General features: G+C 38.1%; 1 protein-coding gene across 4 annotated transcripts in view; it reads left to right on the top strand.

Annotated features, from left to right (window-relative positions):
• nhsl2 (NHS-like 2) overlaps positions 1 to 14,100 on the top strand; it is an 86,281-nt gene that overhangs the window by 10,079 nt on the left and 62,102 nt on the right. The window contains exon 1 of one of the 4 annotated variants that reach the window (XM_058783205.1): positions 3,983 to 6,001. The exons of the other annotated variants lie outside the window; for them this stretch is intronic. Coding sequence (XP_058639188.1) covers positions 5,911 to 6,001 — 91 coding nt within the window. The 5' untranslated portion in view covers positions 3,983 to 5,910. Of the gene's footprint in view, positions 1 to 3,982; positions 6,002 to 14,100 lie in introns of those variants that run through there. 4 annotated transcript variants of the gene reach the window in all.

Here is a 14,100-nt window from a genome sequence, read left to right as displayed (position 1 = left end):
TAATTACTTTATTCAACAATTCTTCTCTGTGTAACCGTAGCGCCATTATGGAGAGTATCACGATGCATGTAGTCTCTATAATGGCGGAAGACTGTAACTTGCGAGAGAAGAATTGTTGAATAAAGTTGCCAGATGCGCACAAAACTGTTCTTGTAGCATCATAAAATTAAGGTTTAACCACTGATGTCTCATGGACCATTTTAACGATGTCCTTACTACTTTTCTGCGCCTTGAACTTGGTAGTTCAGGGCTCTACGCTTACTTTTTAAAAATGTAGGAGCACCTTCTAATCAATAATCAAAAATTCTGATCAAAAAAATGTACCTTCCTATTGCCAGCAGCTGCCAGCAGGTGGCGACAAGTCACTGATTTTGTCACTGAATCATTCATTTAATTGATTCGTTCGAACGGCCGATTCATTCAGGAACGAAGCATCTGACTGTCTTTATATATGGGTAATTGAATCATTAGGTGCGTTCGACTTCATGCTGCGCCGCAAAAATTGGCTGCCGCCTGACAAAAGCAATGCATTCTGGTTAGAACATTTGTCCGACTTTGATCGGCGCTGCAGCCGCCTTACGATCACATGTGCCATCAAAGTACCGCGAGAGCAAAACGAGACCAGCCGCCGAGGTCAGGCGCTGCAGTTGCTCAAAATCGGCTGCGAGAGCCTTGACGACGACACACTTTATTCTCATTGGTTAGATTCTGTGATGACAAGCACAAGGTGTGTTTTTGCGGGTTTATTCTATCAATTCAATTCCAATAATGCTCACAAATCTATGTTTTTACAACAGTAAAAGCTTTTTTAGTGAAGTCGCACTATATTGAATCACGTTTATCAATAAAACACTGATAAAAGCATACCCCCACTTTATTGGTATTTAAATAGTATATATTTATATTGAAGTTTATTCATGAACAGATGGCGCTGTATTAAGCATTATATAAAAAGTGTTTCTGTTGCTCATAAAAACGTTTTTTCTGAAAAAGCTTTTACTGTTAAAAAAAACACAGATTTGTGAACATTATTGGAAAAGGTTAGAATAAACCTGAAACACACGTGATCATTGTCATGCAGTGAATCTGGCCAATCGTGAAACAGCTGTGTCGTCATCAGCGCTCCTGCAGTTGCTCTGGAGAAACCATAGACATAATATACGTAGACGCCTCATAGACTGACGCTGCCTATTGGAGCTGACGTACAGCGCGGCCGCCATCTTGGATGGGTCTCCAATGCGCCCCCCCTGCATTAATTTCTACTGAGGAATGTGTATCCAACTACAATAATCATAACTCCCCGAATTTTTACCGGATTTTCACACGGTTTGGTTTGTTACAAACTGCAGAGATTTAGTTTTTTAGATTTAGACGCTGTCACACATTAAAAAATACGTGCTTTCATGCTAAAAGACTTTGTATTATGCTCTTTAACAAAGACATATGGTAGGCTATGGCATATTGATAAATGAATGAATTTTATATTTTAATAAAGAAACAAGTTTGATTGTTCATTTGAATTTATTTCTCTCTCTCTCTGTCTCACACACACACACACGCGCGTGAAAAGAACTTAAAATAATAGTGGAAACAACTTAAAATACGCCATAATGTTTGCTCATAAAGGTAAGAGTAATACATAATTCGGAACTGTAAAGGGTCTACTTTTATTTGTGTGCATTCACAATATAAAAAAACATTGTGCTTTTATTAAAATAAATAGGAAAACAGATGCGCTTGCCGTCTCGTCTTGAACAGGAGCGCTTCACAATGATGAACTGAAACGAATTGAGTCACAAATATGATAAATATATCTATAGAAAGCTTTAAATTACTACTTTAAAACGAAATAATTCAAATCGAAAACAAAAACTCTTTCATTATGTAATCCATAAAGATGCATTTCTCTCTAAAGGCTCCTCCAATGTAGAGATGGCAAGTCATTTTTCATCACTGTCTAAAATATAAAAATAAGGAAAAGCCTAAAACAGGCCCGATTATATTTTTTCTGATTTTTACGTTGCTCTGCTCTTAATTCCTTAACATTTAAAGGGTTTTCTGCAACGAAATTTTGTCTGCATGATATGTGAATTATTTATTAGCCTATTTTTTTATCCATGCAGCAAAATGCTTTAAAAACAGCTGTAAAAATTACTTTAATCCAGATGATTTTAAAGAACTTCTCACTATAAATTTTACGGGTCGATAGAAATACGGCTATAATCTACTGCTGAAATGTTTGCGGGGCAAATCTCAGGTCAGTCTGAGCGCTCATGGTACACACAGTGCGTACAGCCGTACACCTGCAGGCGCCACTGACCACAAATGACACAAGCATGAAATGATGTCCCCGAGTAAGAACACATCCTCTGAACGTTGAAGAACAGAAAAAAAAACAGCAAGAGATAATGAGAGAGAGTACCAGTTCCTGCTGTAATAATGTTACACGTAAGTAACGTTAGTTACAATGACATAATATTATAAATGGTAAAATAACCAAAATTATTGTTCAATCTTACTTGTGAAAGGTAATCCCACGCGATCTGGTATCTGCGCGGGTTATTGCAACAGTAAACTGCACAAAATACGGGCATAAATTGCTCGCTCTCCGTTGACTCCGCTGCTATCGTAGAGCGAGGAGACCCAAGCAATATGGCGGCGACGCTGGAATACGTTCCAGCATGTCATGAGGCGTCTACGTATATTATGTCTATATGGAGAAACGCTCTCGCTGCACTTTGATGCCACACGTGACAGTCACGTGGTGTCGGCTCCGTCTCAAGTCGGACAAAATTTCTAACCGGCATGCACTGCTTCAAGTCAGAATTTGATCGATCTGCGCAGCGCTGCGTTACGACTCACTAGATTCATTTAAAAACGCAGTTCATTCATAAACGAAACACCGCCGTGTTTGAATGGAGATGCGCAGCGGCTCAGATGTGACTTTGTCTGAAACTATTTTCATTGACGAAATAGAGCCAAATAGTGTTGTAGTCAGACAATATAAGTCACTTAATATTAACTTCTTGTTTAATTAACTAAATCAATATCACATTTGCAAGCTGTCACTCTCCTTAGTTCATCGCGATCTCACAAAACTCCATTATAATCAACGCAGCTCTCTACACTGCACAGTGAATCTCTTATTTACACTCTGACTACACTTTGTTTGTTATAATGAGAGGATACGTCTGTGATACATTAGCCTACTCAACGCTGCAAAAACACGCAAGTATGTTAGAAACCTTTGAAGCTCCCTCAGCGCAAACACAAATATGCTGATCGGGTCAGTCGCACAGGTGCTCCTAAATATTTTTTTATAGTCGCACTGTAGAGTCCTGTAGTTGCTTTGCTGTCTATGCAGGGTCAGAAAGCTCTCGGATTTCATTAAAATATATAATTTGTGTTCTGGAGATGAACGAAGGTCTTATGGAGTTTGGAACGACATGAGGGTGAGTAATTAATGACAGAATTTTCTTTTTTGGATGAACTATCACTTTAAAAGTGGATTAGCTTTGCTTTCAATCCTGGAGCATGAACATTTGGAATAGTGTAAGAACCACTTTGAAGTCAAAAGTGTACAATGCAAATTAAATTGACCCATAACAATTTAAATTATAAAAGCTTAATTGTGTGCAAAAACTAGAGTCTTCTTAGTGCTGTCTTCTTGGGAGTTATTCCTAATATCTTAACAATGTGCAGGCAGGTTGATCAGTCTGTTCTGGAGGAGAGAGGTGTTAGAGTGCAGTATAAGAACAGACAGTACCAGTGCTGAGGCTCACACTGAGTTTTAATTCTGGTGCCATAATGAGGACCGTATGTGTGAACGCACCCCTGTGCTGTGCAGCGCTACAGGCCTCGAGCTCCACCCAGTCCACACACACACACACACACACACACCTCTGCCTGTTCATACTGTGAATACACACAAATATGTGTGAACATTTCAAGGAATATGTCTTTTAATTATACACTCATCACAGCATGACAGTAGCCGAGCCATCTGATAAATGCATCAAAAATACACTGCATGGCGAGTGTAGTGATTTTGCTTAGTGGTTTTTATTCCACATCTCTAGCTAAATCACCAAACCCACATTCCTCTGGTGGGTCCAGCATGTTTCTTGTAAACGGGTTCCACTCGCCACTAATTTCCAGTCTCTGGAGCGCTTCCGACCACAACACAAACACGGGGGAACAGAGGTGGATGCCATCACATCACTCAAGGTGTCAAATTCTGCTGTGGATGTAGAGTGAAAGAGAGTAGCTTGCTCTTTCCTTTAGCCATACACCATGAAGTGTATGAAATTTGACTTTACTGCCAGTGTAGCAAGCCTCACTATAAAATATATGATTTTAAATTTTTTAGTGTGTTACTGTCCTAAACTTCTTGAGGGGTAAACCAGTTTTGATTTGTTATAGTGTGCAGAAGTACTGCAGGAATGATGTATTTTTATAGCCCGACCCAGAGGTTAGGTTCCCTCAACATCCACTGGCTTTTGGATTATTGTAGAAAAAAAGCTCTGTGTCCAACAAAAGTGTATGGATTCTTACAGGTTTTGTCCATTAAGAGAATCTTCACAAATGAACACAACTTTTATGAAGCCTAAATACAAGAGATAAAAAAAAAAAAAATCTAAACTTAGGCTATAAACAAACTTCAGCACAGTTGCTTAGTTTCACCACAACTAAGCCTTCAACAGATCATTGAAATTATTTAAAATCTACAAGTTTGAGGAGAATAGTTTGCAAAAGCGAGAGTAACAAGTGTGTAAAAGCAGACTAGTGAGTATGTGAGTGTACCTGTTTGGTCTGATGACTTTTAATGTCAGCCTCTATGGTTTTGCTATCAGATATGTCAGTGCTTAAAAAAACACAAGTGGGGTTTCACAATGTGAAATATCCTGAGCTTGTGTTAACCACAGTTTTTTTTCCGCAGACATTTAACCAAAAGCCCATTCAAAAAAATAAAAAATAAAAATAAAATTATGTCAACTAATTTCAAGGAATATGAGCTGTAACTGCACTTTTTCCAGGTGTCTGACTTTGGACACACATGATGATTAATGTTTCTTCATGTGCAGTAGATGATATAGATCAATGAAATGGTGACAATGAAAAATGTGTCACAGCTCTGGTCCGATAAGAGTCAAACAATGCAGCAAAACATGGAAAAGTGGAAATAATAAAAATGCTTACCATACTTACCATACTAGATTTTGGGGATATAATAGGCCTATTGCTGTTAATGTCAAATCTGTCTGTAATGTCGAACTTCAGAGATTTTAATAGTTTAGTTTGTCTGTCACCTGGTAGAAGTAGCCGAATTAGGTAGTAGCTGAAATATTTAAAGCATGGACGGATTGCATGATATTCTATCCCTATGAAAAAATAGCAAAAAGCTTCCTAATTTTTGCCACTTTATTGCATCACCGAAGTGAAATCTTCCCTGAAACAAATCCAGTTGAGAACCACTAATATAGACGCGGTAGATTTATCAGTACATGATGTGAGAACAGCAGGTGTTTCATACCGGTGGTACAGTGTGAATGTGCTGGTTGCTAATTTTCAACAGTGTTGCCTTGTTTGTGTGAGCGTGTGTGTGTAAGCTGTGATTTGAGGCTGACGCCGCAAAATTTGCTGCAGTGAGGATGGAAAGACACAGAACTGATGAGAGAGAGCGAGAGGGAGAAAGTGTGAAAGCTGAAAGCAGCTGCATCCTCTTGTCCTGACTCTCTGTGAACTCCTGTGTTAGGTGTGTGTGTGTGTGTGCGCGCGTCTGTGCTCAGAGTATGACGCCGTCCACGAGGGAAAATGCACATTCCTGACTTGTCATTTATTCAGCACAGACAACTTTAGGAGCAGAGGATCGGCAAACAGGGTGTGTGTGTGTTATTGGACTCTACAGTGATGCGCTGGAGGAGGCGGAGGTCTCCGGGACAGGGCAGGCAGGGGGAAACGAGGGGATCGGAGGCAGCGTTCACCATGCCCTTCTTCAGAGGTAACGGAGCTTTACTGTGCTCATCTATGTGCTGCTCTTTAACACTGTTAGGTGAAGGTGTGTGCTCTCAGTAGAGACTGTGCATGATTTGTAATGTTCAGTATGTTTGTCTGTCTTGTAGTTTATAGTGCTGTGAATGATGTGCTGCAGTCTCAGGTATTCACTGGTCGCTCTTTCATCATGCGCTCTATTCCATCACACACACTGATCGCACACTTCCTCAGTGTGTTTGCACACAGTTCACTCTTCTGCAAAAAAGTTTAAGCATAAGGAATTGCATAAACTAAGGTAATTACCTTTTTACATATAAATATGTTACATTTTATAATATATTATCATTTAAAGTATGATGATTTAATATATATTAATTTGGTTTAATAATAATAACAATAGTAATAAAAACAGTCTTTATTAAAAATAATTTTTATGATTTTATTATTAAAGGAAAATAAAGAATTTATACCATTTATACAATTCTTGGGAGTTTTACACATACTGAAAAAGGAGTCAGTAATACAGTAAGGCCAGTAAATGTTAACACTTTTAATTGCATGTGTTATCAAATGTGGAATGGTAGTGATTTTCTGGCGTCTTTTCTCCGTCTCTTACATGTTAAATAGGGAATGAGGACTGATATGTTGGTCTTATGACTGCAGTATCAGTTTACTGTTTATCAACTAGCCAGGCCTCAGATTTCTGCTCACTGACTCAACATCTGCAATTCTTTTCATACTTGCTTTGTGGACTAAAACAGACAGAAAGCAGCAGAATAAAGCCGAGCATTGAGCTGTGCCCTCTGGGCATGGGGCATAGAGACCTTCAGCTCCAATCATCATATGACACTATCAGATGGGAGCGACTTTTACCTCATTGCAGCCAAACCAGATTTTTTGTTTTTCATGTGTGCACTCAGTAAAGGACTGAAGGTTTCATACTGGCATTCATCTATGGTGTGTTTAATCCAATTACAAGTAAATATATTTGTTTGTTTCTGTGGTTTAAGCGTTAATAGGAGGCCTGAGAAATGTGACCTAATCAGTTTAGATGTTTGTGTTTTCTTTTTAGGTTCTAAGAGGCGTTTTTGGCTTTCTGGGTGAGATTCTTGCATTTCATTTGATCCATATTTCATGAAATGTGTTTCTCAAAGTCTTCTGATTCTGGTCCAGGCAATGGGTCCAGAATGTTGAGGAGCTGAGATGCTCTTTTATTCTTTCAGTTTGTGTTGCTGGATGAGATTAAAAGAGCTCTTTCACGACTGGTTAGTGTTGTATTGTTTCATTTTTAACTCAAAACAGACACTTTCATGATTGGTGGTTTCTACACAGACCCTTTTTATACATTGATTGGATGTTTTTAATAAAAATTTATTGGACAGGTTTCATTTGGATTTATAGGTTATTACCTTGTGAGTCTGTTTATCTACTGTCATTTGGATTCTGGACCACATAACCACAATTGACTACCCATGGACCACAATAGAGAGTAAACAGATGTGCACTACTGTTCAAATGTCAAAGAATCCTAAATGGAAGTATCATGATTTCCAGAAAAATATTATGTTTTCCACATTGATGATAATATAAAATGTTTCTTGAGCACCAAATCAGCTCATTAGAATTATTTCTGAAGACTGGATTAATGACTGCTGAAAAGTCAGCTTTGCCATCACAGGAATAAATTAGATTTTAAAATATATTACAAAAGAAAACAGTTATTTTAAATTGAAATAAGATTTTACGGTCACGCTTTATTTTAAGGTCCAATTCTCACTATTAACAAACCATTAACAACGACTTTTGCCTCAATAGACTCTTAACTTGCTGCTTATTAATAGTTAGTAAGGTAGTTGTTAAGTTTAGGAATTGGGTAGGATTAGGGATGTAGAATATGGTCATACAGAATATGTGCTTCATAAGTACTAATAAACATCCAATATGCAATTAATACACTCTAAAAAATGACTGTGATTTTAACGGTAAAAACCTGTTAAATGGTTAACGGTAAGTTCCTGTAAAATCTACAGGGAAAAAACGTAAACTGACGTTCCCAGAATTCCCTGCATTGCATTTCAAATTTAGTTTGAATTTGATGTTTTTTTCTTTAAAATAATTATGTTTCTTAGTTTTTTCTTATCAGTTATGTTTATTAGGGTTGTATGTTACATCTAACGTTGTTAAATTAATGTTTATTGCATATTTCAGTTTAATGAGTCTCACCATGATGGTGTTTATTGCTTGTGTGATTGAAACTGTGCACCTTCTATATGTTATTATTTAAAAGCTGCTTGTGATGGGCTTTGGTTCATCATGTGACTTTCTCATCACCACCTGCATTTGGTGGTTATCAGTGTATTTCAAAGGTACAAAACAGATTTCAGTACTTTAATAGGTTGGTATATTAACATTATATCAGTTAATTAAATTACAGTATTTAACTGTAAATTTAAGTTAAAACCTAAAATGTTGTTACTGTATTTTTTACGGTAGAATTCCGGCAACCACAGCTGCCGGTTTTTTACTGTACATTTTATGGATTTTTTTTACAGAGTTAGGCATGCTAATAAGCAACAAATTAATAATGAGAATTGGTCCCTATACTAAAGTGTTACAGATTTTACAATACTGCTGATTTTACTGTATCAAATTCATTCTTTGTGAGCAAAAGAGACTTCTTTCAAAACATAAAATTTTTTTGAAATTTGACAACAAATTTCTGAACAGTACTGTGTATCAATACAATAAACATTTAAATAAAAATGACTATACATTTCTGTTATATTCAAGTAAACAAACAGATTTTGGCTTCGCTGAATTTTGCAGGGAAAGTAGGTTATGTAGTCTGGGACCATTTCTTTACTCAGTTAAAGTCTTTATAAACACTGAGGTCTGGCCAGATCTGTGGTAATGCTTTGAAAGGGTTTTACAGAGAATAACAGTGTTTTCAATCTCTAAATGTTTCTGGTAGTATTTAAATTAGGGAAATAACTAGGGATGGTTTGGCATTCGATTAAATACGTGGTCCAGGAATTGCGGATGTTCAACTTCTTGAATTCCTCCTGGTGTGCTGAGGTAACATATAAGTTGAATTTGTCTTTTTTTGCCCTCCTGACTAATGCCATTAGCTCATATTTGGCAGATGCAACTCAGCGCTAACCCCAGCGTTTGTTGTTGTCGATGTTGTTTATTTTTAGAGGAAACCGCTGAGAGTGTTCTGCCGCCTTAGTGCCATGATACGACATTCACGGGCATGCTGGGATAGCTAAATCCCTAGGCCTGCTGACAAGTCTCAATAGTATGTGCCCAGTGTGGGTCTTACAGCAGATTTGTGGATTCTGTTACGTGATTAATATTTAGATAAGAAAACATCCTAACAGGAAGGCAGATCTGAAAACACGTCTACAGAGAGTCTGAATCATCTGCTCTTTTTTGAAAGTTTGGTCAGCTAATCATCTCCATGGAAACAGACTGAATGACTTTCAGAAAGTCAGTAGTATGGGAGCCTGATGTGAAATCACCTGGTGTGAAAAAGTTTTAGTAACCGCATTACATGCATAATGTCCCCATGTTGTCTAATTACATTAACGACCGTCATGAGCCAACTTGTGAACTGATGCTCAACACTCATGCTTGTAATTACATCATCTTGCACTTTAAAGCACTTTAATCTCCGCCCCTCTTCCTTTTCCCTCCATTCGCAATGATGTCATCCTCTCCGTTTTGTTTGCACTGGTTTTACATTCCTCAACGAGTTAAAGTGTGCAGATGGCATGCTTATGTTTTAGGCTACTATATACTAGTGCTGATGTGGAAAGGCCTCTATAACTTCCACTTGAGTTTCTGAAATCTGGGGGGATGGGAGTGAAGGTATAGAACGAGACTCAAGAAATGGTGCTGATGGCCTGGCCCCGCTTTCCAAGTAGGAAATGAGCACCGTGTGCATTGTGCAAATGTGAGCGTGCATACGTGTGTCTTTTTGCACGTGTGTTTGTGAGGCTCCAAGGCGCAAGAGGTGCATGGGCGTCCCCTGACGGCTCGTAATGCTGAGCAGATGTTTTCCACTTTCCATGTTCGTATTAATCCAGTTATGTGGACAACAAAGAAGCAACCTTTTCCAATACAGCGCACTCTTTTCCAGCACAAAACAACCCATTGCTCCATTCTCACAGCTCTGATAGTTATCTCAGCTAGGCGGCCATTCCAGAGCAATAGCGTTCTCTCCATATTTCTCTCACACCCTCTTTCTTCCCTCCGTGCCTGCACTCCATTGTTCCATTTTCTTAAATATAAGCCTGTTCCAGCTATTGAATTGTTATTGAAGTTTACAAAGTGGTAAATCACCCCTTTTGATCCTCACTATCTGTGTGGCCTGCAGTGGATTACGGGTATTTCTTCTTTATAACAAATCAGTCAGGTTTCTTCACTGTTTGTTTTGTTTACATTCTCTAAGAGGCTTAAGACAGAGGGCAATAATCGCTTTTTCCGCTGAACCCTTTTCATTAAATACTATTCAAAGATCAGTTTTGTTTATTTTGAGATTTTCAGGGTTAAAAGGAGAGAGATGACCACCCAGACCAGTGTCAGGAGACTATGGAAAAGTTTTCTTCACGCTCTAGGGGATTTGGCCCGGATTGGACACGTGTCATTGTCTTAACACCATTCATTCTTTAAAATGTTTTCGTCTTTGTGAGGGAATGAATTCATAACCTGTGTTTTTTGCCTCACTACATGCCTTTCATTCCGCTCGTCCTTTGAGTCTGAATCTTCGTGTTGGCTGCTTGTCCTGGCACACACAGACTCATCTTGGATGCTGCAGGCCCACATTAGGAGCTTTTCCCTGACCACACACACCTCCCAATGGTGCAGTGAGGCCGTGGCCCTATTCTCTTTTGCTGGTTAACCCAGCTCAGCTTCTTATACCACGGAAAACATCTTTTCACTGCTTCAGGCAAACAATGGCATCACTCAGTGAGTCAGTGCATATTGTTAAAGCACTGTGAAAAAGTTGAATTTTCAGCAGCCATTAGTCTAGTCTTCAGTGTCACATGATCCTTCTGAAATCTTTCTAATATGCTGATTTGGTGCTCAAGAAACATTTCTTTTTTTATTATCAACATTTGAAACAGTTGAGCGGATTAATTTTTTGAGGAAACTGTGATTTTTTTTTTTTTCAGACATTTGATAGCCTAAATGTTTTCACTATCACACTTCTGATCAATTTTATGCATCCTTGAAAAAAGTTCTTTATAAAATATTACTGACCTAAACCTTTTAGCCTCGTTCAGACTGTCAGCCCAAATCCGAACCCTGACCCCTGACCCCTTTATAGAAGATGGTTGTTAGAGCTCATGTTAGACTAGATCGGAAAGGTACAAGTGGACACATTATTACACAAGCTCTGAGTGTGAAATGAGTGTTGTGTGTATTTGTGTCAATCTTGCATGTGTGCAATATCACTGTCTCAATTATATCCTTATTGTGGAATTTCTGACTCACTCACACACACACACACACACACCAATCAGTGTCAGATTTAATGGTGGTGACAGAGGGTTATGTGAGTGGGTGTATGGGAAGGGAAGGCCTTTGTCATTATGCCCTCTGGCCGGTTTGAGGGAGACACACACAATAAGGTCTTTAGAGCATCACTCAGCATGCGCTCCATTAGCTGTAGGTCTGAGTGAAGTGTTTAGTATTATAAAATAATCAGTATGGATTGTGTGTGTATATAGGCCCATGAGGAATTGTACGTATTACATGTGTTGTTGCTCAGCAATTTAACTGTTAGAATGAGTGTGTCACACCACAACAAACAATGGACTGACTGGTTTGGATAAATACTAGAGAACCACCAGTGGAATGTAACCTATCATCTTAAATTCCCCAGAATGCGTCTCACAAAGTGTGCTCCGCAGTCATGTGCTCAATCTTGATCACAGCGCCATCTTTTCTCTGTTCCTTCTGTCATGGTATGGTCTATTCAGTGACTGATAAATGTATTCTTTCTGAAAATATCCTGTCATCATTTACTCACCTTCAAACCTGTATGACTTTATTTCTTTATTTATTGACTTAAGTTATTCTGAAGAATATTGAGAGCCAAACAACATTGGAGCCCAATGACATCTATAGTTTTTTTATGTTCTACAGAATAAAGAAAGTCATACAGTTTTGGAATTACATGAGCAATGACAGAATGTTCATTTTTAGGTGATCTGTCCCTTTAATTATAATATTATGGGTTCCAGAAGTCTGAGATCACTAATGAAATAGCACAGGTATATTTGTAGCAATAGCCAACAATACACTGTATGGGTCAAAATTATATATTTCTCTTTTATGCCAAAAATCATTAAGATATTCAGTAAAGATCATGTTCCATGAAGATATTTTGTAAATTTCCAACCATAAATATACCAAAACTTAATTTTTGATTAGTAATATTCATTTGGACAACTTTAAAGGCGATTTTCTCAGTATTAAAATTTTTTTGCACCCTCAAATTCCAGATATTCAAATAGTTGTATTTCGGCCAAATATTGTCCTATAACAAACCATACATCAATGGAAAGCTTATTTATTCATATGTTTTTTAATTTTAATACAAAAATTTGACCTAGGAATTGATAGAATATTGTCTACAACAATATTCGAAGACTCCCTTTTTTAAATTTAGAGAAATTAAGTGTCCATTGATTAAAATAAATAATTCAAATAATTAAATGGTAGAATTCCAGACGTTAGGTAATAGTTTTTAGGGGTGTTTAGTTGTTTTAGTTTGTTTAAACGCTTATTTTGTCTTATTTCAAAACATTTTAAGCCATTTTGAGGCCCATTTGGACGTTTGCTGAGGCCCCCTAGTGGATCCTGACCCCTGCTTGAGAACCACTGATCTAGAAATAGTTTGACCCAGTCCTGCTTAAATACTGAGCAATTTCACTCACATGCCCCTGTGTTCAAAATGTGTCTCAAATGTACCAGTGTTTGAATTCTTGCAAACAGCTGACTAAAATTTCCTAGCTCTGTCTGCACTTGAGCAGGTCACTAAATTCAGTGTTTCTGAGACCAAATATTACAGATAATAAAGCTGAAGAAAACAAAATCATTCTGAAGAGCACAGAGATATTAATCAGATTATGGGTGGGTTTGCTCCTCTGGGTTTGGTGGGCAATGAAAAGAAAATTGGGAGGTTGGGAGACGGATATAGGAGGAGGGAGAGTGTCTGACAGACTTAATTGAGTTTATAAGCAGTTGAGAATGGAGATAGTGGCATCTTTATATACTGGAGAACAGATCAGCCCAGTGCTTAACTGAAAGACAGGCCAGCTGGGAGCCTATGCACAGCTCAGTCAAAGAGTCACACCATCTCAGAGAGTGTGTGTGTGTGTGTGTGTGTATGTGGAGGCCTAACTCCTCCTCCTCTCTGTAATTCTGTGTGTGTGTGTGTGTGTGTGTAGGCCTCAGTTTCTATATGTGTTTGACATACCATTGGACTGTTTGTTTAGCTGCGTCTTTTGATCCTTGTGAAAAGGTTAGTATATTTGCTTGCAAATTTGATATATGTGTATACATTTGCATGGGTGTGTATGTGTGTGTGTGTTTGTGTATTCCTTCACTTTCTTCTCTGTGGTGTATGGACTCATGCCGCGTTGCAGTTCTAATTTGCTAAGATGTGCTGAAAGCAGAATGCAGACACAAATACCCACACTTGGGTGTTCTATTAAGATTGTGTGATGTTCGTCCAAGAGTCACTGATTTTTAGGCTAACTCAGATTTGTTGATTTTGAGTCAGAAATGGTTTTAGGTTGAGGTGTTGCATAAGTGATGGATTAATTACTGTTTAACTGTCTTTGGTTTGTTGTTTCTTCAGTGCGGTTTACTATATCTGTCAGTCTGTTTGGGTCGGATAAGCACACACATCTAGAGGCAAAGGACAATGGGGAGGTAAACAGCAGGTGTGTGTATATGTGTCTAAGGGCTAAACACCTTTAAAACGGTTGATAAATGCATGTTTTTAAATGACCTACTCTGTTGTTCTCCTACATTTACTTCCCATTCTGCCTCCCATCCTTTTTGTGTGACCTCTTCAATGGCTGCTTGTCA

The sequence above is a fragment of the Onychostoma macrolepis genome, chromosome 07 (genome assembly GCF_012432095.1).
Source record: "Onychostoma macrolepis isolate SWU-2019 chromosome 07, ASM1243209v1, whole genome shotgun sequence".
NCBI lineage: Eukaryota > Metazoa > Chordata > Actinopteri > Cypriniformes > Cyprinidae > Onychostoma > Onychostoma macrolepis.
The sequence above is the reverse complement of the archived record's forward strand: the minus strand, read 5'-3'. Positions and strand labels throughout refer to the sequence as shown.